The sequence below is a fragment of the Neofelis nebulosa genome, chromosome 7, assembly GCF_028018385.1.
Source record: "Neofelis nebulosa isolate mNeoNeb1 chromosome 7, mNeoNeb1.pri, whole genome shotgun sequence".
In the NCBI taxonomy this organism is placed as follows: domain Eukaryota; kingdom Metazoa; phylum Chordata; class Mammalia; order Carnivora; family Felidae; genus Neofelis; species Neofelis nebulosa.
The window spans coordinates 88,223,792-88,250,856 of record NC_080788.1 but is presented as its reverse complement, the minus strand read 5'-3'; the positions used below and the strand labels follow the sequence as shown (position 1 = coordinate 88,250,856).

The following is a 27,065-nucleotide window of genomic DNA, read 5'->3' as shown; positions in this document are numbered from 1 at the left end:
GTGAGATACATTATATATTAAAAAAAAGACAGAAATAGATCTATCATAGGGTGTCAACAGAACCAATACATTTGTCAAGAGAACTGGAAGAAGTGTATAAGTTGTTCCTGTAAATTGTATCCCAGATATGCTGATTAGTTTGTATTATTAGCTTCACGTGGCCAAAAGGAAGGTTTGTTCTTTAGTGTTAAATTGTTATATTTGCAGTTGGAGAGGGAGAAGGAAAATGTAAGCTTGCAATTTTATTACCTATGAGAACTGGCTTCTTCCTAGTCCTATATTTTCTAGTCATAATATCACAATTCCACAAATCTAGTGGATATCACAAGTCATGATATCCACCCCCTGCTCCAGTGCAAAGATGTCAAAGTTTATTTCACACAAGGAAAATCTTAAGGTGAATAATGGAGTTGAATGTATTATAATTTCAAATATTTTATGTATAATAGTTAACTATTCTCTAGAGCAATGTGGGTGAGGTTAAATATCTTTATGAAATAGAATAAAAATGAAACAAGAGGGTTAAACTCCAATAAATCATGTCCATTTCTAGCTAAAACCATCTATGAAACACATATTGTGTTGTCCACATAACACCGCGTATTTAGTTGTGATTTGGACATTAACACAGATAACCCTTGAGGTCTGATAGTAAATTTGATGCCTCTGTTCTCTTTATGCCTCTGTTCTCTTTATGCCTCTGTGTAACTTCTCCATCCTTGAAATTTTCAAACGTCTTAGCAGTTCATATCAGACTATACCACCTTTTTAACTGGGGAATAATTGACATACAGTGTTATATTCGCTTTAGGTGCCCATTACAATGACTCAACAATTCTATACAGTACTCAGTGCTCACTTTTTCTGTAGTTGGCATCCACTAATCTCCTGGTCCTTTGTTCATAGAAGACTTCAGTATGTGAATCTCTGTCGTCTCTACTCCTGTATCTATCATCTGTGTTGGTGACTTCAATATACTTGTGAAAAACTCATCCCTCACATGGCTTCACAGTTCCTTGACCTTCATCTCCAGCATCTTCTTCCCATCTTACAATAGCTGGCCTCTCCCACAGGTATATCCTTGACCTAATTATCACTGACAACTGTGCTCTTCCTCCAATTTTCTGTATTCAGTTCTTTAACCTCTCTGCCCATCATTCTCACATTCCCACTCAAACTGGGGTTTGATCATACCAAGTTCTCTGAATCATCAATCTTTATTCTTGTCCATTCTTCATGATCTCTCTTTATTCTGTATTCTTTTATTCCTTATAGAGCTGATATTTCATGTTATCACATTATATCTATGTACTTTAAAAAATGTAACTATGATGCTCCTTTTTTCTTTTCCTCAAAAAACTCTAGCTCTAGTTATCCCACTATCTCATTTTTTAAACTGTTTATTTATTTTGGAGAAAGAGAGAGAGAGAGAGAGAGAGAGAGAGAGAGAGAGAGAGAGAATATGCATGAGAGTGGGGAGGGGCAGAGGGAGAGAGAGAATCCCAAGCAGGCTCCACACTGTCAGCACAAAGGCTGATGAGGAGCTCAATCCCATGACCAGTGAGATCATGACTTGAGCCAAAATCAAGAGTCGGAGGCTTAATCAACTGAACTACCCAGGGTCCCCGCACTATTTCTTTTTTTCATATTGGCAGCTGAACAAGTCTGGAGAAAATCACTCACTTCCTGCTGACTGATTCCAATTTAAACTCAAGACCACAAATCCCTACTGGGTAGTCAATATTGCACACATCTTAATCTGTGCTGGTTTCCCACTCTCCAAAATCAGACTATGCCATAATTTTCAGATCTCCTTATGTTGCCAATCTGCATTCCAAGATGCACACTACTTCCTGTGCACCAGTTTTCTCACACCTTCCATTGTAAGAGATGAACATGCTTCTGCCAAAGCCAACACTTGGGTGCATGCTCTCCAGCCCATGCCTTTCCTACCATAGAACTCTCTTCCTGAAATACTCCTCCTTTTCCTCAGTTTATCCCTCTGAACTGACTTATTCCCACTAGTATAAACACGTTCTCCTGGTTTCTTCCTCCACCTCCTGCTATATTTTCTCCTTTTGAAGAAAAACTTTTCAAAATTGTTGACTATAGTTGCTATCTCCATTTCCTCTCCATTCCTTTCTTCTCTCAGTCCATTCCAATTGGCTTTTGCCCCTATTCCTCTGAAACAGTGCTACATTAAGTCAACAACCACCTACATTCTATCACATTTATCTTACTGGATTTCTCATGAGCATTTGGCACAAGTGACCACTTCCCTTTATAGAAACAATTTCCTCTCTTGATTTCCTCTTTCCTCACTGGCCACTTCTATCTTGATCATCCTTTTCTGCTCAATCTTCAGTTGGTTTCTGATATGCATCATTTCCATATTAGGTCCTCAGCTGGGAATTCCCTTTCCCTCAGTCTTTCTAAAATAATATCCTACATGTCATTCAAGTCTCACCTTAAATAGCTCCCCCTTGGAAGGGCATTTTCTAGCAACTCAATTTTAGTTACCCAGAAAAAGTTTTTTATCTTTACTATAACTTTTAATATATTTATATGTATTTGTTTATTGTCTGTCTCACCCCATTAAAATACGAATTCCATGAAAGTAGGGAACACATCTGTCTTGCTCAAGGTTGTAAGCAATTAAAAATATTTCTTGTGTGAATTAGAAAATTAACATTGATTTGCACAGTGACAACTATTATTTTTTCAGTAACAATTGTACCTTCATTCCATTTCCATGTTTATCGAAACATTTGATGCCATAGAGATGAAAATTTCTCCCCCTATCCACAAAATAAGATTGGTTTTCTTTTAAACTCAAAGAAGGCCTAGAATTCAATAAAGTTTTAGAAACCACTGCATTTACTTTAATTTCTGTTTTCAAATACTAACCTAGGAACTTTAATACTAATCCCTTATAGGTCAAGACCCACTCTTAAAAAAAGAAAAGCTCAGGGGTGCTTGGGTGGCTCAGTGGGTTAAGCATCCAACTTCGGCTCAGGTCATGATCTCACCGTTCGTGGGTTTTTGAGCCCCACATCGGGCTCTGTTCTGATAGCTCGGAGCCTGGAGCCTGCTTCAGATCCTATGTCTCTCTCTGTGCTCCTCCCCCGCTCATACTCTCTCTCTTTCTCTTGAAAATAAATAATGTTGAAAAAAAAAGAAAGAAAAGCTCCTTCAAAGGCAGTGACAGTAGTTAATTTAAAAAAGTGGGGGGAGGACTTCTAATCAAATCATAGACAAATATACCACAAGGATGGTTTTGTGTACCTCAGATTAAAATTTAAATAGTAAGATTTAAACTTAAATATATTAAAATTTATTTAAATACAATCCTAGATTATTTTCTATAGCATTGTTTCATACAAATACATCATTATTTGTTTTTTTTCAATAAGTTATGATAATACTTTATTTACAATTTTGATTATTTTTTAAATTCTGAATACTGAAGTGGAAAATAAATTCTGGAAACAGGAATCTCAAAAACTTGGGTAAAATTTTACTTTAGTAATTTTTCAACTAAAGAGTAAATCAACTAAAAAAAAATCTGTCAATCATTAGTTACATAATTCATGAAATTTAGAGCACTTTTTTATGGTAACCTAAAGACTCATGTGCCTTTGTAAAAATGAGATTCTATAATTTGTTTCATAAATATAACAATACTAGGTGCTGCCAAATATCTCCCTTCAGTATGTAAAACAAATGTATATTTCTCAACCTCTTTTGATTTTCATGCCGAAAAAATTGTTGGCTGTGAGATTATTTGTTTATACTATGAAATTTATATTTGTATATAAATTTATACTATGAAATTTGTTTATACTATGAAATTTGGGGCAAATGAAATTTTACCCCAAAAACAAATACTGGGCTTTCCTGTCCAATATGAATGATGACTCACTCTGGATTCATAAAAAGGCAAATCCCAGGGAAAAGAAAAACACATTTTTAAGGAACTTTTTCTCATAACCTTTCAGTTGTGCAAAGTATTACTATCCAATGTTACTTGTCTAGGGACGTTAATCCACACATAAGGCATTACTCCAGTAAGACAATAATATGAATATAATCTTTTCAAGTAAGATATTTTAAGAGTCCACAACTGCAAACTTGCTATCTGAAATTTGTCATTTTTGTAAAAGAAATAAATCATTGGGGGGGGGGCAAATGATTGAAACAAAGAAAGAGAACTAGGCTATTTACAGGGTTGTGTTATCACAAATCTTTTGTTTTAGAGAATATTTTTGGGGGGTTTTATCTTACTAGACAAACTATTAAAATATGTTTTCCAATTCAAAACTAACCTTCAACCTTCAAGTGGTGATCAAATATGACAGTAAATGGGAGTAAACAGGTGTGACTTTTGTTAAATAAATTATCCTCAGTACTAAAATTTTTCTTATATTTTACTGAAGACTATGAAAAAGAAATTAAATGAAATTGGCCTTTTTAAGCATTGGTTTTTTTCTTTCTCTAATACTTTTGACAAAAATTTTAAGTTTTCCTATTCCTAGAGAATTCTTTGCAAAACATGTTGTCTTTCATATTATTGGCCAATGTTTATTTTTCTAGTTTTATGCCACTTATGGGAAACAGATGAAACACTCCATTTATTTGAATTATTCTTGGATATTGAGCTACCATACTTTTATACCTAGGCTAAATACTGTTCTGATGTAGCAAATGTTAGACCCTACACTCTCCCTTTAGAGTCATATCTGTCATTTGACTTTTTTTTCCAAGTCATTAGTCCTCCATTTCATTCTTTTTATCATGGCCTTAAATATCCAGTGAGACCCTAGGATTCCTATGTTTGCTCATCTGAACACTAATAACCCACTCCTTTGAAGCTGCTTCGACTACCGCTGCACAGCAAGGAGGTCATAACAAGGGTGACGGAGATAATAGCAGTCAGTGTCATCCCTACCATCCCCACTGCTCACGGTCACCATTTCTTCAGACCTCGGCATAGTCTCCATTCCTTATAATGGCTCATGAACTAACATTTCCAAGAAACAAAGTCTGCTTTTGCTCAGTGATCTCAAAGCCCTTTGTAAATGTGACTTTTAAATTGCATATGCTAATCACAGGAGCTAAGTAGAAAAAGATGCAGAGTAAGAGGTTAAGGTTAAGCATGTCATGGGGCCCCTGGGTGGCTCAGTTGGTTGGGCGACTGACTTCGGCTAGGGTCATGATCTCACAGATCATGAGTTTGACCCCCGCATCAGGCTCTGTGCTGAGAGCTCAGAGCCTGGAGCCTGCTTCTGATTCTGTGTCTCCCCCTCTCTCTACCCCTCCCCTGCTCATGCTCTGTGTCTCTCTGTCTGGTTCCCCTGAAGAGAAGGATCTGCAGGAAGAATATCAAAGAGGAAGAATATCAGAGTGAATATTTTCCATTGTTCTTGAAAATGATACCAGTAAAAGAGGGGTTGGCAACAACACCCTTGTACTTGGGAGATTTACAGAAGGCCTCTGCAGAGCTATTGGGGTTCCAGGCAATTCTGATGATGGTGTCGTGAAATTTGAAGGGCTGAAAAAGATGCCAGACTGAAGAAAAACAAAAACAAAAATGCCACCTCCACTACTGTAGACTAATCACACCCAAAATTCCTCCCTAGAAATGGAGTACTTTCCTTTGTGAAGTCTTTTGAATTTGTGGTGGAGGCTCCCCAAATACGAGTTAGTGAAACCATCTGTGGTAGCATCCTGTGGAAACCTTATTTCCAAATGATGCTTGGGCTTTATTTTCGAGAGTTCTTAAACTGGGCATTAGGAATCTATGTTTTTAAAAGACTTCCCAGATGTGTGTGATGTACAGCCGGGTTAGGGAACCATGTTCTTCTCTCTCATTGAAAAGCCAACACACTGGGGGCACCTGGGTGGCTCAGTGGGTTAAGCATCCAACTTTGGCTCAGGTCATGATCTCTCAGTCTATGAGTTCGAGCCCCACACCGAGCTCTGGCAACTCAGAGCCTGGAGCCTGCTTCAGATTCCGTGTCTCCTCTCTCTCTGTTCCTCCCCTACTCTCTCTCTCTCTCAGGAATAAATAAACATTAAAGTTTAAAAAAAATTTTTTAAAAAGCCAACACACTTATGATTAAGGGATTCATAATTTAAGTCATTAATTGCTTGTACTTTAGAAAAATTAGTTGACATGTGAGAGTGAGATGCTCATGTGGGGAAGATTCCAGAAGATGGCAGGCAGAGAGAGAGAGAGATACTTAAGAGCTAAGCAATGGCCCCAATACCAAAATCAGTGATTTAAAAACTTTGCCTGGTCCTAATAAGTCCATCAATTTAAAGTAATGATAGAAAACTCATCGTGTGTCAAGTATTGTTTTAAATACTTTACAAATATTAATCGATTTAACCTTCATAACAACCCTATGATGTAGGTACTAGCATTTCCCCCACTTTATAGATGAGGAAATTAAAGCCAAGGTGAAGATATGAAGTCATTTACCTGAGGTCAGGGAGCTATTAAGTCACTGAGCTCCTCAGTTCCTGCTCCTAGCTACTGGGTACTGCTACCTTTCAGATAGTGGGCTAGGCACTGAGAAATCAAAAATAAATGGCCCTTAGGAAATTTTAGATTTGTGGAAAACAACTGGGAAATCGGGTTCCTGCCATCTGTGCTTCAGGAAGAGAGAGCATGCACTGGGTCTTCTCCAAGCAAATCCTGGTTGACCTTCCATCCTGCTCATTGCCGCTCACCATCTTTGCAAGAACCCATCACTTAGCTTGCCCTTCATCTCCTCCGTGTTTTTGTCAGAAAAATGATAAGAAAATTTGAAGATATACTCAATTTAGAGTGGAGTCAGTTTTATTTCATTTCGAAATGGGATGTAACTGGGTATTGGTCGTGATGATTCTAGAGATTCTCACTTGGGAGAAGATTTGCCACAGGAAAAGGATGAACTCTTGGGGGAATCAACGCAGTCATCAATTTCATTCTTACAGATCCATCCTTGGTTTGCAAATGAGACGAGAGATGCAGCTGCAGGTGAGACAGTACTCATTTCAAAGAAGTACTCTGCAGACCCCAGCTTTAAAGTGTCCACAGCTGTTTGAAGCTGTGCTTTGCATATTTACCTCTTTGTTTGGTCCGCTACTCCTTCTGCTCAGAGATTCAATGAGACAGCTTACAAAAAGAATTTATAAGAAAATAAGTTGTTTTATAATTTTCTAATAACAGCTTTCAATCTGTGGGAAGATTTTTTTTTCTTTTAGTTTCTCATCTTAACTAGACTCTATTCACATAAATAATTCAGTGGATTCTATTTAATTATTATCCTGATAAATGATATGACCTGTTAACTGGGAAGAATGCCAGATTTTAAAAAATTAGTTTAATGCTTTTCAATTACTTTACACTATTGTTACAGCGTAACACCTTACTAGCTTAAAGTAGAGAGGAAAGGGGCGCCTGGGTGGCTCAGTCGGTTAAGCGTCCAACTTCAGCTCAGGTTATGATCTCATTCATGGCTTATGAGTTTGAGCCCCGTGTTGGGCTCTGTGCTGACAGCTCAGAGCCTGGAGCCTGCTTTGGATTCTGTGTACACCCCCCCCACCCTCTCTCTTCCACTCCCCGGCTCATGCTCTATCTCTCTCTCTCAAAAATAAATAAATGTTAAAAAAATTTAAAGTAGGGAGGAAAAAAGATCTCAACTTGTTACTAATGTCCAAAGCTGTTTACAGTAGTTTATAGTACTGAATTAATGTTACTCATCTAGAATTTTGCATTTATAAACTCCAGAGTTTTGTCCTATTCTGGCCATTAAAGTTGTAGTATCTAATGATTACTTTAATATTTCTTAATTATTTAATTTTTAATATTTGGAGCATATTTACTATATCTCCATAAGTGAAAAGAAAACTGTTTCTGCTTTTCAGTGTTCTTGAACTATTGCTATCTCCGATAGTTATGTTAATGAAAAGGATTATTAAAGTGTCTAAAATATACCAAAAGGACTTACATGTCACTTTGCTAACATTATGGAAAAGAAATTATTTTTAGTCTCATTTTTCAGTTAAGAAGCATGAGGCGTAAGTGGATAACCGGCCCATAGTGACATAGCCTGTGGTTTTCAAAGCCGGGATTCTTAACCAGGCATTCTGATTCCTGACATCACCTACTTAACCACTGTTACATCTCCCTCTTTAGAGGAAGAGCATGTATGGGGAGGCCTTAGATGTACTCAGTGGAGTTCTTGACACGGGTACATTTGGCTTAGAGATGAAACGTGTTTTTCATGGGCAATCGAATTGTCTCTGTGGAAAATACTATATAGCTTCTTTAGTATTTGCCAATAATCTATTTGATTATTCTCCTTTAGGTACAGGCCACTAGTAGGATGGTACATTTTGACGTTTTGGTTTTGGTCACTGTGATTTGTAAAACTTGAGGCAATAGTCGAACTTTTCCCATTTCTATGTAGTATATGGAATGGACTCTGTGTGTCATTTAAAAGCACTTTAGCTGATATGATAGAAGGATGATGGTTCTTGGAGTCAATAGGTTTGATTTTTAAATTTTTTTTTTTTTAACATTTATTCATTTTTGAGACAGAGAGAGGCAGAGCATGAACGGGGGAGGGGCAGAGAGAGAGGAAGACACAGAATCGGAAGCAGGCTCCAGGCTCTGAGCCATCAGCCCAGAGCCCGACGCGGGGCTCGAACTCACGGACCACGAGACAGTGACCTGAGCTGAAGTCGGACGCTCAACCGACTGAGCCACCCAGGCGCCCCTAGGTTTGATTTTTAGTACTGATTCTTCCAACTACCAGTTTTAAAATGCTGGACAATTTCTCTCTCTCTCTCTTTCTTTCTCTTTCTCTCTCTCCCTCCCTCCTTCCCCCTCCCCCCCTGCTTGTAAGAGAAATAAAGATTTCTTGTTCATGGAGATCTTGGGGAAGACCAAATAAGATGACATATAAAGCACTTAGCAAATGTGTCACTCACAAAGCGGGTACTGAATACATGTTACTTCTCTCTCCTTCCCTGCCGGCCCTGCTGCTGTATTTTAAACTCTGGTTACTGACAGTTTTATAAAACTGCTATGAAATCTGAGGGGAACTGAAACTGTCATTCTAATTCATGGGAGTTGGTTATCTTCACAATGGTCTCAGGCCCCGAATATGTGACACAAATGTTTTTGTGAGCCCCCCTAAAACAGAAGGAAATTTGTCTGGATATTATTTTACTAATCATTCGTACCCATCTTGGCTGTGGTGCACTATCTTATTTCTATTACTCAAAGCTGTATTTAAAGCAAACTTCTCCCCAATTGCTGATGATAAAATGTAGCTTCGGAGCCGGCTCAACCAAGTCTTTGTACATTACTTCATGTTTCATTCATTTATGTTTCTAATCTCAATGCCATTTTCAGTATGTTTAACTGTAAGCTGTGTATAACATTAAAATGCCTCTATCACCTTATTTTAAAATATATATAAACAGTGTCATTCATCTTATAAAAATGTAGTAAGTTGATATTAATCTGCAATGATGTCTAATTATTCTCATTTTAAAGATGCAGAATCTGATGCACAGAGTGACTGATTCTCTTGAAGTCATTTGGAATCTATCAGTAATATCTGTGAGATGTTTTTGAATTTCCCAAATAAATAATATCACTATATTCTTTATCATAGAAAAAATATGTTATATAAATAGAAATATATTTTGCTCAACTTTCACATGTGCTTACATTTAAAGAAATGAAGTGGGGCACCTGGGTGGCTCAGTCGGTTAAGCGCCAGACTTCAGCTCAGGTCATGACCTCATGGTTTGTGGGTTCGAGCCCCACGTTGGGCTCTGTGCTGACAGCTCAGAGCCTAGAGCCTGCTTCAGATTCTGTGTCCCCCTCTCTCTCTGCCCCTCCCCTGCTTGCACTGTCTCTCTCTCTCTCTCAAAAATAAATAAACGTTAAAAAATTTTAAATAAAAAAGTAAAGAAATGAAGCAAAGTTTTGTATATTTAAAATTAATCTGACACCATCCACTTAATTATATGACTAGAAGTAGAAGCATTTTAAAACATGAATCCCTTTAATTTTCTTTCTCTTGCAGATATACCAATAATGATTAATAATAATAATATAATCTGTCACTTATTGAGATAACTATATCAGTCTGTCTATCTCTTTGGTTCCTGGATCTGTGCTAGGCAGTTGTAGATGGTTCTTATTTAATTTAATTTTTGCCATATAACATACCTTTCATTATCTACTTTGGGTAATTGTATCTCACTTTTTTTTTGGGGGGGGGGGAATCCCATCCTGCTGTCCCTCCTACTTCTGGGTGGAGTTGACCCTCCCAACTCCAAGAGTAGAGTAGAGAGCCCAGGTCCAGCAGGTCATTCCCCAGACCCTGCTAGTGGGTTCATTGATAGATACTGTCAGTCTGAAATTTGATTTCACTTAAATTATAAGCTAATAAGTTAGTCTATTGCAGTTTTATAGATGCTAGCAGAAGACACAAGATTTCTGGGTCAGAGACAAAGAATATTATTACTTTATGGTGCAGCCAGGAAGCAACATGATTTCCATGAGTTCCTTTTGCTTCTGATTCTCATGGAGCTGACTCTATATGAGCCCATCTGGATGATGTGCAGCAGTGGGTTTATGTTACAACTAAGGAACACTGATCTTGGGGAAACCACCACTTCATAGCAAGCAGTAATCAAGTCTTCCCTGTTCTTTTTTTTTTTTTTTTTTTTTTTTTTTAATTTTTTTTTTTTCAACGTTTTTTATTTATTTTTGGGACAGAGAGAGACAGAGCATGAACGGGGGAGGGGCAGAGAGAGAGGGAGACACAGAATCGGAAACAGGCTCCAGGCTCCGAGCCATCAGCCCAGAGCCTGACGCGGGGCTCGAACTCACGGACCGCGAGATCGTGACCTGGCTGAAGTCGGACGCTCAACCGACTGCGCCACCCAGGCGCCCCAAGTCTTCCCTGTTCTTAAAAGAGACATTACTTGAATGCTCGAGATTCTTGCTACAAGCACGACCTTGAGAAATAACCCAGGAAAAAAGTGGTCAGAGCCTTTATTCTTGGCATACGCAACAAGACACATGGAGCGTGAGAGACACACGGAGTGGTGCCTCCCGACAGATGAACTATGTCAAACAGTCCAGTTAGAATCCCTTTTTTTCTCTTTCCTTTGAAATTTGAACCTGGAAAAATATCACGTTTCAGTTTTTGCTGCTGTCTTGTAATTACAAAGGAATAGCTTATCTGAGAATGGAGTCAACGTGGCAAAAGTCGGAGATGAGAAAAGAAAATGAAAAAAAAAAAAAGGTCCACTGAGTTATGGATCAAGTAAACCATGAAGCCATATCTTCCTCAAGAATTTTCAATTATGTGAGATAATTAGGTTTTCATTCATTCACAACTAAAAGGGTTCTGATGGATTTGGCATTTGACATGTTGGGTCACCACAACACCCCTAAAAAGAAGGTATTATTATCTGATGTTATAAATGAGCAAAACACACACCATGAAGATTCACTCACACAGTATCACACAATTAATAATTAGCGCCACATTTGCTGATGGCAAACTCCATGCTTTTAACCCTTAAACCTTTAGTTCTCAAACTTTAGTGTACTTTAGAAACACTGAGATTCACCCCAGATCTAATGAATCAAAATCTCTACAGTGGAGATAGAGCAAAGAGAATATGCACATTTAAGTTCTTGGGTAATTCTGATGCAAGGCTCATGGACCACTTGTTAAGAAATATTTCCTTTAGACAAAGGTATGACTTCAAGGATACTGCTGCCTGATGTTCTGACACTATGTCCTTATTAAAAAGCCTTGCTTCTGGAAGATAACACTTGAAGTCTTGTCAGTGATATAAACTACAAATCAAAGGAAATCTTCTACTGAGAAGAGCTCTGTTGGGAGTAGATAAAGTAAGAGAAAAAGGCTTCTGAGCAGGGGCGACGAGGGTGGGAGATTGGGCCCTTAAAAGAGAAGGGGAGACAGAGTCATGAAATTCTATTTCACCCATTATTACCTTAGAAATTCCTTTTTGTTTAAGGTGTGTGTGTACATGCGCGTGCGTGTGTGTGTATATGTGTGTGTGTTTTAGGTTCAGATCCTACATAGAGTTTATATATGTATATATGTATAGAGAGACTAAGGAGTCTCTTGAAAAAAAAAACATACAGACATCTGCTTGATTTGCTAGTTACAGTGGCTCATTGGACATGAAGGAGAATGTTTAATTATTGACTTTGAATAGACATTTTGCCACTGCTAATAATATTAGCTAGATTAATGAATTATTCGAGGGTTATAGAGACAGAAAGACACCGCGAGAGCTATTGTTCATCAATATTTAGATAGCCTTTCCCAGAATAGTCATGTAAACCACATGTGTCATTGTAAAATGTTTTCCTGCTTGCTTATCATGTCTTGGATTTTTTTCTCTCTCCCTATTTAAATGTAAATGGAGTATTAGTTGTCTTTTGATACAGGTATTATTATCGTGAAAGTCAGAACTGTTTTTGTAGGCGATATTCTACAGTGTTTCCACAACGTACAGTCTTACAAGTGGGCTCTGATACATAGTAAGTCGTGTTTAATTTTAATTTTTAAAAGTTTTAAAAATGTTTATTTTTGAGAGAGAGAGAGCATAAGCGGGGCAGGGGCAGAGAGAGGAGGATAGAGGATCCAAAGTGGGCTCCGTGCTAACAGCAGTAAGCCCAATGTGGGGCTCGATCTAAAAAACTGCAAGATCATAACCTGAGCAGAAGTCAGATGCTCAACGGACTGAGCCACCCAGGTGTCCCTTTAATTTTTAAAGCTGGAAGTGCTTGAGATCTTCATCCCTAGCCGGGCTGGGCACGAAGGCAATGAGGAGGGCGCAGAGTTGAACTCTACTGCAAGGATAGTATGATAGCTGATACCATTCCCCACCTCTCATTTTTTTTAAATACTTCTTGTCCTTTCAAAATTGAATACTTGAATCAATCTGGCTTAAAGAGATATTTATTTTTAGAGTCTTAAGCTCACTATTGTTCCAAAGAATTTTAAGACCATTAGTCTCAGTCTTAAATGTGTGTAATATTTCCAACTATTGACTAATAAGATTGAGTTTAATATGTGTTTTGAAAATAATTAGGTTCATTATCAAAGTGAACTTTACCACGGGGTTTTTATTTTAAATTATATCTCCTTTATAGATGATGTTCCCCTCCACCCAACAGTTTGACAAGCAGGTATTTTGATAATTTTAGTTTGCACTGGTTGCTTGTGTTCATAGGCCTCCTCAACTTTATCATCATTGTAGAGACACATTCCTTTCCTTTATAGTTGAAATCAGAAACTGGACTATATCTGATCACCCTTAATACAAATCCTTTCATGAGTACACTACCTATAATGCTTTTCTCTAGATATTTAACAAAATAGTAAATGATCACTTACAACATTATCTCTGTGCCTGCCTTCCTCCAGGGAAACCATGTAACAATGTTGAACCTCTCTGCCTTCTTTTAAAACCAGCAAACTGAAATGTGCTGAATGAAAAGCAAGATTTCCATCTGAATATATGGAAGAGGTTCTCATTAGCTCAAAGGTGTATGGTGCAATGAGATAGCAGCATAGACTGCAATGCTTTATTTTTTTAAGCACACACCACTGTAACAATTATGTGAACATCTATCAATCATTTCAGTTTTGTGCCTAACCTCTCTGATGTGGTACATTGGAATATAGAAGGTAATGAGCAAGATTTACAAAGCTACCCCACTACCAAGGTGGTTTTTTTTAGAAGATTGATATAAATATGGTATCTCTAATATTGGTTTAAAATAAGTTGGAAATATACCACAGATTTTAAAAATGTATCTTCCATAATATTTTCCAGAAGAATGCCTTACCTTTCTTCTCAGGCCAAAATCATGCATACAGACAGCATTTGGTGCAATGATCAGGGTTAAATTACATGAGGCATGAAAGATTTTCAACATGATCCTGTTTTGGGATATTGTGTGAGAAAATGGCCTGAGGAATTCTCCTCTAGGACACAAAGGTCACTAGTAAGAGAGATAACAGTTCATAGACATTAGAATGATACATCTTAACATATTTCATGAATCATGTTCAGGGGCCTGGGTGGCTCAGTCTGTCAAGCATCTGACCCTTGCTTTCAGCTCAGGTCATGATCTCACGGTTGGTGAGTTCAAGCCCTATGTCGGGCTCTATGCTGCCAGTAGGGAGCCTGCTTGGGATTCTTTCTCCGTCTCTCTTCCCCTCCCCATGTGTGCATCTCTGTCTCTCTCAAAATAAGTGAACTTAAAAAATAATAATAAAATAAATCATGTTTCATTGCAGTCTCTCATTCTGAGATGAGATTCATTACCTTAGGATAGGAGAGGGCTTGTCTTCAACTTGTAGGCAATGCAAAAAAACCTTGGAAATCAGGTGAGGCAATGGGGGTAGTGGGTTGCACAGAGATTCACCAAATCCTTTCATCCTGCTTTAGCACATCAAGGGCTAAGACTAAAGGACTCCTCTCCTTTGTACTTTCTCTAGTGGATAGGAGATGTGGGGTGAGTGGAACGGTTTTGAGAAGTGAGGTTGACAAAGGTAAGGAGAGATGCAAAAGGCCCAAGACAGAGCCACATAAAGAAGATCCCAGACAGGAGATCCAGAGGGTCACCAGTCCACAGCCACCCTAGATTCCCCTAGCCACTGAGCCAAGAGGCTCACCATGGGGCTGCCTATGGCAGGGCCAGATCATTCCTTCTGTACAGAGTCAAGGGTAGCCTCCCAGACCAGTGGGCTGGAGGAACACTGTGGAAGACTCTGAAAAGGTCACAGCCCACAGGAGCAGAGTGTGGCCCTCACTAAGCTGAGAGGTTGGATCATAAACTCCAGAAGCTGCAGATTTCAACAAACTAAAGAAGGAATCATCTTGAGAGACAAACCACCTGTTTACAGAGGGCAAAGGGCAGAGAGGGCTCAGTTCAATTGGATGTTTGAATATTTATCTAATTTTTTTCTCCCAGCTAGCCAGTTGGAAGGGGCTTGGAATAATGTTCAGGTTAGTTAAAACCAAAATAACAAAATGTTTTCTCTGCATATCTAAGTTATGAGTTCAGTTTGCCACCTTGCTATAGCTTTTAAAAATAGTTTAAAAAGACAAAAGTCCAGCTATCCTTAGTCATACTGAGATCATGTATAGAACTATAAAGCCTAGAGTTACAGCATTTGTAGCTTTTTGACACCCCCCCCCCCCCCCCCCACCACCACTCTTGCTCTGGAATCACTGCTATTGCCTGCTTGGGAAATATTGCTTTCCACTTATTTTGCTATGAAAAGAAAACTGCCCTGAAAAATAAAGTCTTTTAAAAATTTTCTCTAGTATCTTCTTAAATTCTTCTAGGGATAGAAAGGCCATCGTCGAACTGAGGTCATAAGTGAGGGAAGACAGTAATTTAATCTGGCAAAGACTGAGGTATCATCTAGTTAGTTTGGCGACAAGAACAGACCATAAAGACTACAGGCCACTACACTGCTTCCTATTCATACTGACTCAAAGTTGCTTTTCCTCTTTCTCTGAACTAACAGACTTTTCTTTTTAAAAAAAAAATAATAATTCAAAGTATAACCCCAATCTTGGTAAAATTCCCAAAGTAATCCGAAACCTTTCTTCTTAAAATCTAAGTGAAACATGAAGCGACCAAGCCCATGTAATGTGTTTTTGAGTAATCCCTTGAAACAGTAAAATTCAAATGGCAAAGTTAGACAACTTGCAACAACATAATACATTTGTTTATTTCATTAATATTACGATGGTAACATGTTAAGAGCACTGGATTTGTATCCTCTAAAGAGGATAATGATCAAGATTTAGCTTTGTAAATTTCATTGTTCTTAACCATTAAAAATCTATTTTCCAAAGTAGTAATAATATATATTATTAAGGGACAGAGCTAAACTTTATGATGTATAACCAAAAGCATATGTTTGTTCATTAGTTTAAACAAAACATTAGAGACATTTTAACTCTTGGTTACTGCTTTCAGGAAAGCACAATGTTCTTGAAGCAAATATTACACAAAACATCTTTTTCTATAGTGATTTCAACCATTGTGTATCATGTCCATGACAGCCCCAGATTTAGTATCACCCAATGGTTGTAATACACTCTGGTTTTCTTAAACAATCAGCCAACAAACATGTATTTAGTGCCTACTATGTACATGCCAGCATACTAAAGCAATACAGGAAATACAAAGAAGTGAAATTATTGGTCCTTGCCCTGCTCAGGCTTCCAATGTAGTTGGTAAGATTAAACACAGACACAAATTACTGTACTTTCAGTGTGTGAAAAAGAAGGGACAATGTTAACCAGAATGTATATTAGAATCACCTATGCTGGAACTTAGAAGAAGCAGGGGCCTAACCAGGGACATTCTCAACACTGATTAAAATCTGTCTGAATCAGATTTCTCAGCTCCAGACCTGAGTGCTTGCTTGAACTCCCGCATCTGAAAGTGCTCCCGCAGCCTTGCATCTCTCACTGCTAGTGGCTGTATTTGGCAATTGTCTCAAGGACTCATGACGACGGAGCAAGATAAATATTCATAATATGTAAAAAGCAGAAATAAAGTCATACATAGGGTGATGTTGGAAGGAATTCCGGACATTCCACTCTGCATGGGAGGAGGCTAAGCCACGTTACCTATTTATTTATCATCATGATGATTATTATAAGACAAACAAGAGACTACATAAGAAAAGTATAAAAGAATCTCCAAACTTCACTGAACATAAGCAAAAAGAAAAGAGGGCCCAACAAAGAAGACGGGTTTTGAGTGGAGCTTGGGGAGAGAGCTTCCCCCCCCTCCCCCCACTGTCACCTCCATCCCCACGCCCAGTGTCCTGAAGAAAAGGCCCTGGGTTAGGCAAGTAGAGAAAAGCAAAGCAGAGACACATTTTCAAATACCACAAATAAATAAAGAAACAAACATGTTAATCAAGAAAATAACTTATTAGGCACCACTTGAAAGGCAGCAACCTTCAGGGGCCAGGCAGGCCGCACTCTTTAGCCTGCGGGCGGCAGCAACGCGGTCGGGATTGGCCAAGGCTCAGAAGGTGCCACGGAGGTCCTGGCCCCGGTGCCTGGTCTTCGACATTAACCGGGGCAGGAACCGAGTCTGTTGTTGCTCTTACATCTGCACCTCCAGAAGCTTAGGTGAGGGAGAAATCCTAGTGTAGCGGCAGCAGCCTCGACTCCCAGGCGGCCCCGCAGAAAGTGCGCCCTGACTCGCCCGGCCTAAGGCAGACCAGCAGTGTCCTGGGAGTGCCCAGCACTTGGTCTTTGAAATCAAAAGCGCCGGTTGTGAGCCGGAAAACAGGGTGGTTTCCGATACAATCCCTTCCCCGCCAAACCCTGGAATCTTCTAAAAAACTCCTGGTCCTCAGTTCCTTTTTGCTCCAAGTGGGGTTTAGATGGGGACTACAAAATGCCCGGGGTTCGAAGCGCGGGACCGATTTTACTAAGCACCTGGCTCCGCCCTGGGTGGAGAGGGAGTGGCGAGGGGGTTCGGGCAAGGGCACAACCCGACCTGAAAGAAGAAAAAGACCTACTGCCTAGTTCATTCTCCAGTCCTACTTCCCGTCAAACGGGGATGCGCAAACGCAGAGCGGTGATTCTCTAGACTCCGCTAGGGGCGCCAGGCAGACTCTGGCTAGCGGAGGGGCGCGGCAGGGCGGGGCTGAGGGCGAGCTGGGGACTCATCCCGTGGGAAACCCGTGGCGGTAACTGTGGCTCAGCTCAAACAAAAATAACGGCTGGCCGGGCTGAGGGTCAGGCAGAGTTGGCGACGTTTATGAGTTCATGATCTGCACCTGCAGGACGGGGCGGAAGGAAAGATCCAAGTTACAGAGTGGGGAGCATAGAGGGGCGCAGAAGTGCAAGCGCAGTGTAGGAAGGAGCGAAAGTAGCAGACAGAGGAGAAAGGGGCCCTCAAGCCTTCCCAATTTATAAGCAAAGTGCCCAGTTCCAACTTTGTCGCGCGACTCTCCCAGGTCTCTCCACCCCACACGCACACAGTGTCTTAGCCCCACTTTGCCCCACCGCTCCCAGACGCCGGGGATACTTTCACCTCTCACACCCTGCCTCCCTTTCTCCTCCTCATCTTCCTCCTCCCGTGGCGCAGGGCCCTTGCGTGGCCAAGGCTCAGAGGGTCGTGATCCGAGACGTACAGGTGCCATTACGGAACACACCGCCTCCAGACTCCAGGTTCTCCGGCTGGAAGTCCTCCACGCTGTAAGCGCGACTCTTGAGGGCCGTGGCGTAGTAGTCGACAGGCTCCTCGGCGGCGTTGTCCATCCAGCTGAGGCACAGGATGCGCTGGAAAGAGCGCTTGAAGTTGTCCGAAAGGAAGCCATAGAGGATGGGATTGGCGCAGCTGTTGGCGTAGCCGAGGATGACCGACAGCTGGCTAACCGTGGCGTCGTCCTGCTCTGCAAACACGTTGACCAACTGCACTACATAGAAAGGCATCCAGCAGATGACAAACACCATCACCACCATCATCACCATCAGGGTGATCTTGCGCTCTGAGCGCTTGCGCTGCTGCCAGCCGGCCTTGAGGGCCACCATGCGCATTTTGGCGATGATGAGCACATAGCACAGGCAGATGGCCCCGACGGGCAGCAAGAAGCCCATGAGAAACGTGTACAACACGAAGCCCACTAGCCAGCGCTGAGCGGGCTCAGGCATGAGCATGTTGCAGGCCACCGTGCCATCACTGTTGGCCGCCGTGCGTGAAAAGACCACGATGGGCAGAATGACAAGCAGCGATAGCACCCACACACCCAGATTCACCACCTTGGCCACGGTGGGCCGGCGGTAGCGTGCTGCCTTAATGGGGTGCACCACGGCCACGTACCGGTCCACGCTAAGGACAGTCAGACAGTAGATGCTGGTGAACATGTTGACTGCGTCCACGCTGAGCACGAGGCGGCAGAGCAGCGCGCCGAAGGGCCAGTGGCGAAGCAACGTGGAGGTGACCAGAAATGGCACACTGAGCATGAGCAGCTCATCGGCGATGGCCAGGTTCAGGATGTAGATGTTGGTGGCCGTCTTCATTTTGGCGTAGCGCAGGATCACGTAGATGACCATGGAGTTACCACACAGCCCCACCAGGCACACCACGGAGTAGATAAAAGAGATGAGAATGGCGCTGCCCTGGCCCTCGCTCAAGGTCCCGTTCTGGGACGCATTTCGCCCCGGCTCCTCCATGCCGCCCGCAGCGCCGGCCCCGGGGCCCCTGCTGCCGCCGCCTTCGCCGCAGCTGCCCGGGCTGGGGCTAGGAGAGGAAGGAGAGGAGGCAGTGCCATTGGGGAACATTTCAGCTAACGGGGGCTGCTGGGGCTGCTGGGGCTGGAGCGCTCTCCTTGCGCCCCCGCCGCTTGCGCTCTCACTCGGCACCCTGCCCGCAGCTCACTGCTGCCAGGCACCTGGGGTAGCATGCAGCGGCTAAGGGGAGCTTGGCTCTGACCGGCGCCGGCAGGGCGCATTGCCTAGCGGCTGCTTGCGCGCACCCGCAAGCCCGCTCCCAGGCGCCTGGGCACACGAGAGCGTGGAGAGGGGAGACCGAGAGGCTGGAGCCCCGCGCCGCACAGCCATTAAGTGGCGCGGCTCTGGGCTGGTGAATGATTAATAGGCACCACCAGCGCGTCAGCAGCTACGAAAAGGGAGGGGTGATGGAGAAAAGAGGGAGGAAGGCGTTGTAGGTGGTTTACCACCCCTCGCCCATTTTTTTTTCTTTCCCAGTCCTGTGCTCAGATCAACTCGAGCAGCTGCTCCAGGGAGTCTCTTGCAATACCCTTTACCCATCCCTCAGCGGGGACTGGCGAGTTTCTCCTCCTGGAGGGGGGGTGGGAACCAAAAGTGTAGAATCTTTCCCACCCCGGCTCCTTTCCAATGAAGCAGACCCCAAGCACAGATGTCCAGAGTTCATCTCAGTTTCCCTGAGTTGCCGCCTGGTCCTGAGAGACCCCGCAACTCCATTCCCGTCCAATCGTCCGGGGCCCTAAACCCCCACCTCCCGCCCCCGCTAGCCCTACCCCTGAAGACCCGCCGCGGAAGCTCTCAGTCCCCCTTACCCAGGGCGCGCTACTTCCAGACCGACGCGTAGATGGCCCGTGCAAAGTGCCTGTGCGGTTTGGTAGCACGGTGACGTTCTTCGCGCGGTCCAACTCCTTTCTTTGGGCGGGACCCCCGCACAGGCGCCCACGCAGATACTCTTAGAGTCGCTGAAACTGACCCTGAGCGGTGTTAGGAGGAGGAAGCGCAAAAACCTTGCGTTAGGAGCTTCTGCGTTACAACACCGCAGGCTGCTCTTCGCAGGCGGGAGCGGTTTAGGGGCCTGAGTAAACCATTGCGAATCTCTTAATAAGCCTTGTGGTGCCCAGAGCCCCTTGCGTCTCCCAGACGAATATAGACTGCAGAAAGGAGGACGCGCGGCTGGGAGCTCGGAAGGAGCCTGAGGCTCCCTCCCGAACGTGCCAGGCGCGGTATTGGAAATCCATCTAGGTGTTCAGTGGGGAAAGATATGGCTGCGCCGCTTGGAAAGGCTCCGCCTGCGTCCCTGCTGTACTTTGTACCCAGGAGAGTTGGCGGGCCCCGGGGGAGGAGAGTGTAAAGGCCTGGGAGGGCAAGGATGCCAGCTCCTCTAAACCCACGCGGGGTCCGCTGTGCAGGTGACCCGACCTGTCACCAACTCCACAAACTGGCCGGAAGACCTTCGAGTCTTTCTGTGAACAGCTAGGATTTCAGCCTTTTTTTGAGGCCCTGGACGTGTGACCCCGTTCTAATTCCGAAACTTTTAAGAGACAGAAATCGATGTAGGCATGCCTAAAGCGCCTTTGCCTCATTTAGGAACTGGATGGTTTCTGTGGAAGACAATGAATGTTCAATTACCATGATTTTTAACTACCTCTCGGACTTCCCAGCATCCCTAGCCTAGGCTCCTTTTGGCCTTTCACTTGTTGCAGTCCAAGGAAGAATCACTCCTTCCAGCTCTCCTATCCCTTTTCAAAATCCCATCAAGTCTTTCTCCGAAACGCACCTGTTCCCAGGAAGACTGACCTGCAGCAGGTCTTTCAAACTTTAGCTTTGTCTCCAGTTTCTTGTTAGTTTCTCCTTCCTCCCAACCACGGAGCAGTGGGTCTCAGTTTTCCCTCCCATCAGTACAGTTTACACTCAAGAGAGGCGACCTAAAACAGACTAAACTCCTCACTGAAGCTATTTGTACCAGACAGTTCAGAATGCAGAAATGGATGCAGAAACTGAAAGGAAAAAAAAAAAAAAAAAAAAAAAAAAAAAAAAGCATAATTCCTTTTGCCCCCTTCCTTTATCTGGGCAATCATTTGCATATATGTGTTTTAGTTCTCAAAACGAAATGCTCCTAAAAGGAAAGGAATAACTTCTGTAGTGTGTTGATTATAACAATCAAAGATAAATTATGGCAGACCCTCAGAGGAAGGTGTGCAATGAACACCGAATTATTAATAAGAAATGAGCTAGGAAGGAATTTCAAATTTTACAAGGCCCAAGCTATTTAACCCATTGCTTTATCTAAACAAATTACTTTTTACCTTTTACGAAAACAGGATGTGGAATTGAGGGTTAGTTGTGTTTTATTTTCCTTAAAAAAATGCTGAACATATGGAGAAAAAAATAGTGTTCATCAAGTTTAAAAAAATGACTTTTTTCCCCCAGAAGAGCTTTTTACAAGCCAAGCCTCATAATGGTTTGGATGTCTCTTTGCCAATCACTGACTAAAGACACCTGGCTATTCTTTAGGGGGCTGACATTTCAACAGTCATCATTTAGATGCCTTGGCATTGATCATGGTTGCTCCAGGGGGAGAGGATGATGGGAGCCAGTAAAGCACAGCTCTGTTGTTCAGACTCTCATATGTTCACTTTGCCACTCACCTTAGGGAAATCTCCTCCCAACTTAGTGGTAGTCTCATATAGGAAAGAAGAAAACCTAAGACCTGACATGAACATGTTTTTTGTTTCTGAAGTGGTTTCTATGATGAATTGTTTATCCATAAAACAAATGGACAAGGAAATATCACTTACACCCACTAGAATGGCTTTAGTAATTTTTTAAAGGGAAAAAAAAACCTCACAAATGTTGGCGAGCATGTGGAGACATTGGAACTCTCATATGATGCAACAGCTTTAGAATGTTTCATGATTCCTCAAAAAGTTAAACACAGAATTGCCGTATGACCAGCTCTCCCGCCCCTAGGAATTTACCCCCCGAAATTGAAAATAGGTACTGAACAAAAACTGGTACAGTAGGTTCACAGTGACACTATTCATAATAGCCACAAAGTCAAACACGAATATCCATTAACTGATGAATGGATATACAAAGTGTGGTATATCCTCACAATAGATTATTCATCCATAGGAAGGAATGAAGTACCAATACATGAGCCCTGAAAACATTAGGCAAAGTGAGGGAAGCAAAACAGAAAAAGTCATGCATTCCATTATTCCATTTATCTGGGATGTCTGGAACAGGCAAATCCATAGAGACAAAATGGGTTAGAGGCTGGCAGGGGTTGAGGGGAGAAGGAATGGGGAATGGCCGCTTAATGGGTATGAGGTTTCTTTTTTGGGTTATGGAAATGTTCTGGAGTTAGATCGTGGTGGTGATTGTACAACATTGTGAATGTACTAAAAGCCACTGAATTGCACATTTTAAAAATGGTTAAAATTATGATTTTTATGTCATGTGAATTTTACTTCAATAAAAGGAGAGTGATTGAGATGGGTATGAGCCATGCGGTGTTATCAAGTCTTTTCAGTCACTTAATCCTTAACATTATATCTGTGAACTAATCTATGATAAATAAAAACAATCAAGCAAAAGACAGCATTTCTGGGCTAAACAACATGAGATGGGGTTGCAGCTGTTTTTAAATTATGTTAGGAACAGGAGCCCACTTAGGAATCTGCCTTCCTCTCAGACCTTAATTTAATGTCTCTTAATGAAACAGGAACACTAATGTAGGCATGGGATTGTTGTAATGTGTAAGGAACATGGCCTTTGAGAAGTCAGGACTCCATAATCTTCATATCTTGTTTAAAAACTTTTCAGGGGTTTTGGGCACCTGGGTGGCTCAGTCGGTTAAGTGACTTACTCTTGATTTTGGCTCAGATCATGATCCCAGATCCAGGAGATCGAACCCCATATCAGACTCTGTGCTAATAGCTTGGAGCCTGCTTGGGATTCTCTCTCTCCCTCTCTCTCTCTGCCCCTACCCCAATCTCTCCCTCTCTTTTGCTCTCTCTCTCTCTCTCTCTCAAAATAAGTAAGTAGATAAACTTTAAAAAGTCCCTTTTTTTAATTCACATATTTAAATCCTGGAAAAGCTTAAGATAAGCTTGTTTCATCTGTGAGAGTTAATTCCTGCAGTCCTCCCTCCTTTGGTTACTATCTTTCCTATGCTTCTGAGATATGAACATTTCTAGATATGAGAGAAGAAAGATGATGGCCCACAAGAAGGCAAGAATGAAAAGTCCTAATTTAGGAAGTTGAAGATTCTTAGGTGAACTGATTTTCTTAGCCATCTCAATTCTTCTACAAGCCACACTCCCTTGTGCTCTCATGTCCCAGATGTACACTTGGATTGCTGTATTTATCACACTGTGCTGTGATTTCTTGGTGTACTTATCTGTCCTCCTTTCTAAATCTGTAAGCTTGCTGAGAACAGGGGCTGTATTTTACTTATCTTTATATGCCCAGCACCCAACACAGTACCTGGAAAATTGCCCAACACCTCCTTGTTTTATTTTTCTAAGGTACCCCATAGATAATATCTTCTTTTTGTTCTAACCCATAAGATGTAGATACAAAGAAATGAACTCTTGGCCTCTTGCAAGAGAAGCTTTAATCTCTGTGTAATATCATCTATAATAATTTCTTATACATTTAAATCATTCTGAACAATTTCAATTTGCATGTCCTATATCAACAATTATGCTGATGACTCCTTCATTGATCATTCTTGGTCTTAAATGTCTTGGCAGAGAAAGGGCTCTGGAAAATGGGTGGTACATACTTTAGTAGCTAATGATGGTTATTTAATAGTATCATGCAGTGTGAAAGCCATTATACGTGGAAGATTGTTTCTTTTTAATTGCAGTCCCGAGTCTCAATTGGTTTGGTGGAATAGTAATTATCAGGAGTTCAAACTCTGCTTCTGTCAAAATCATTACTAATGTGGTTTTTCTACCTGGAGCCTGTGGTGGTCCTCAAACGAGCTCCTCTAATCCGTCCTGGTGGTAAAGTGTCAGTTGGGGCCAGGGATTGAAGGGAACACTTTGTGGAGCATCCTCTGCAGTGGCATCATCACAGTTGTGTTTACAAACACCTGTGTAGGCAGATGGGACCTACCTGGCTCTGAGGGACAAGTGCTACTCAGCAATATGGCCCACAGCAGAGGGATGTGTCACCTGAAGACCATCTGCCACCAAGCAGTTAACAGGATGACAGTCTGATAAGAAGGTCAACCAGAGTGCAAAGTGGCCATGGGGCTAAGGAACAATCCCAGACCTCATTTTGCAGGGATGCCTCCCTGGCCTCACAGCAGCCCTGGTAGCCTGTGGTTCAGTTCACCGGCAATCTCGGCAAACTCGCCATGGCCTGCTGGTTTTCCTATTGCCTCTTCTGTGAAACAGCAATGACCAAGTCACCTTTGTGCTTTCAAACAAGACGCACAGGGCAACAACTCACATTTTCACCTAAGGATTCTCTACTACTACATACTACTTCTAAGAACAAGAATTCAGCACCTACAGGAAAATATTCATTATCATCAATGGATAAATAAAAATAGAACAAAAGCAGCTGCATGTTACTCATCTTACTTTGATTAGTCCTTAACAAAAATACATGTTTCTATAGTGTGGTGTCTGTTAAGGATTTCCAGACCAATTTAATTTCAAGCAATTTTATCAAAACATCTTTTGATGTTACTCATTTTACTAGAAACTACAAAACTGCTTTCAAAGTCACAAAACCATACTTTTGTTTCTTTTATTGATGTTTGATTTTAGGCAGAGCATTTTTTTTTTATTTTTTACTTTCTATAATTTGCATCCAAGTTAGTTAGCATATAGTGCAACAACGATTTCAGGAGTAGATTCCTTAAGTCCCTTACCCACTTAGCCCATCCCCCCTCCCACAACCCCTCCAGCAACCCTCTGTTTGTTCTCTATATTTAAGAGCCTCTTATGTTTTGTCCCCCTCCCTGTTTTTCTATTATTTTTTAAGCAGAGCATTTAAACAGTCACAGCAAATCACCCATTTCTTGAGACAGGGCTACTCCTTAGGAGTGGGCTGTATGTGCCAATCAGTTTCACTAGCTAAGGAACAGCCCAAAACCAGCAAAAAGCTGGCTGTGGGAAGCGAGGAGAGCTTTGTAGAGGAAACCTATGAAGCTATCTTTTTTTTAAGATCTAAAAAGTAGATCTCTCTTTATTCAGAGAGAGAGAGAGAGAGAGAGAGAGAGCGAGCATGAGCAGGGGAAGGACAGAGAGAGAGGGTGAGAGAGAATCCCAAGCAGGTTCCACCCTGTCAGCACAAAGCCTGACCTGGGGCTCAACACATGAACCATGAGATCATGATCTGAGTTTAAATCAAGAATTGGAAGCTTAGCCGACTGAGCCACCCAGGTGCCCCTAAAATAATTTGTTCTTAATCAAAAACAAAAAGGTATGTGATTAGAGAGTGATTTAAATCTGTGTGGTTATCATAATGCCTGCCATCATGAAAGTGCCATTTTGTTCCCATTTTAAGTATGTTGAGGCAGGAGACTAGGCCCATGCTCTGTCAACCAAAATAGTGCTTTATTTAGATGACACAAAGCGACTTCCGTGACTGACCTTTTCTTCTTTTGCACACGTGTAGTGGAACTGCCAATAGTGGGTTTGTGGTGAATGCATCTGTGTCTTCGGTGGGAGGTAGAAGACAGCGTCTGTGAGCTATGGGCTCAGGAGGGAGGCTCAGAACCACTGGGATTGGCCCAGGAAGAGAATGACTAGATGGCCTGCTCACTTCCTCTTCCTGAGGGCAAGCTGTCTTCCCAACACCAGGCCCTGCCTTTGCTCTTCTTTCTCCATGCAACATGGGATGGGAATTTATTTTGTCCTTGAGGAAGCAGCAGCCTGTGTGACAGTCTGACTCTTCTTTCCTTGTCAGAGCAGGGAGGTCAGAAGATAGCACAGTCCAGGTAGGGCCACCTGGCCTAGAATAAGAAGTTACCATTCCTTGTAGACTGCCTGGGTGAACTGAAATTTTACTGCTTATCCAATTAGCCAAAACCTTGGTTTCTAATACTGTATCCTGAGGTTTAAAAAAAATGTATAGAAGTGAAATTCAGACTACAGAAATGTGTTCACATTGTAAAAAGAGGTGCTAGCAACTCCACTGCTCTCACGCCATCACCTACCTCCAGTCTATGTGGAAGACTAGAAAGAAAGACTGATAGAGACTGTTTCCTTAGGAAGAGTGTTGAATTTCATAGTTGTATTGACTACAGTCACTTTGTTGCCCCCACTTTTTAAAGGAACTGAAAATTAATATCATAATTCCACTATGTATGAATAATGCTATGTTTTTAATCCAAGCTGAATAATTTGTTCATTAACAAATGTTTGTTGAGCATCCACTGGGTGGCAGGCACTGTTCTAGACCCTGGAAATACAATGGCAAAGGTTAACTAGTTTCCTATAGACTTCTAGTGAGACGGAAGGAGAGAGTAAGCAAGTAGACACATGGGGAATGGAATTGTATTTGGTGACAAGTTCTAAGAAGAAAAGTTGGGATGAGGGGCCAGAGGTTGCTGGAGAGGCTGGGTGTATTTGACCTAGGTTAGACCAAAGGGGAAGGGAAGGAGATGCTGCATGAGCATCACCTTGGGTGATGAGGGGGTAAAGGAGAGCACAGCATTGGTGGCAGGGGGGTTGTTCCAGCAACACAAGTGAAGC

General features: G+C 41.9%; 1 protein-coding gene and 2 long non-coding RNA genes across 5 annotated transcripts; 1 reads left to right on the top strand and 2 right to left on the bottom strand.

Moving 5' to 3' along the window:
• Nucleotides 1-6,826: 6,826 nt before the first annotated feature.
• On the bottom strand, nucleotides 6,827-8,102 carry LOC131518236 (uncharacterized). The gene is made up of 2 exons (XR_009264966.1): nucleotides 7,998-8,102; nucleotides 6,827-7,018 (listed from the first exon to the last, which is right to left on the bottom strand). It is a non-coding gene; the product is annotated as an uncharacterized LOC131518236 (long non-coding RNA).
• Nucleotides 8,103-8,448: 346 nt separating this feature from the next.
• Nucleotides 8,449-9,513, top strand: LOC131518237 (uncharacterized). Its single transcript, XR_009264967.1, has 2 exons — nucleotides 8,449-8,539; nucleotides 8,773-9,513. It is a non-coding gene; the product is annotated as an uncharacterized LOC131518237 (long non-coding RNA).
• A 6,274-nt stretch (nucleotides 9,514-15,787) lies between these two features.
• Nucleotides 15,788-20,677, bottom strand: SSTR1 (somatostatin receptor 1). Of its 3 annotated transcripts, none has more exons than XM_058738883.1 (2): nucleotides 20,157-20,677; nucleotides 15,788-19,357 (listed from the first exon to the last, which is right to left on the bottom strand). In XM_058738883.1, the coding sequence occupies exon 2, from the start codon at nucleotides 19,288-19,290 to the stop codon at nucleotides 18,223-18,225; it is 1,068 nt and encodes a 355-aa protein (XP_058594866.1). In that variant the 5' UTR covers nucleotides 19,291-19,357; nucleotides 20,157-20,677; the 3' UTR covers nucleotides 15,788-18,222. The 3 variants fall into 3 exon arrangements, with proteins under 3 accessions (XP_058594866.1, XP_058594864.1, XP_058594865.1); XM_058738881.1 differs by lacking the exon at nucleotides 20,157-20,677 and having other exon boundaries at nucleotides 15,788-17,891; nucleotides 18,149-20,019; XM_058738882.1 differs by lacking the exon at nucleotides 20,157-20,677 and having other exon boundaries at nucleotides 15,788-17,891; nucleotides 18,158-20,019.
• Nucleotides 20,678-27,065: the final 6,388 nt, after the last annotated feature.

Bases quoted from the DNA above. Each gene is read 5' to 3' on its own strand.
- SSTR1 (XM_058738881.1), bottom strand. From the start codon at position 19,398: ATGTTCCCCAATGGCACTGCCTCCTCTCCTTCCTCTCCTAGCCCCAGC.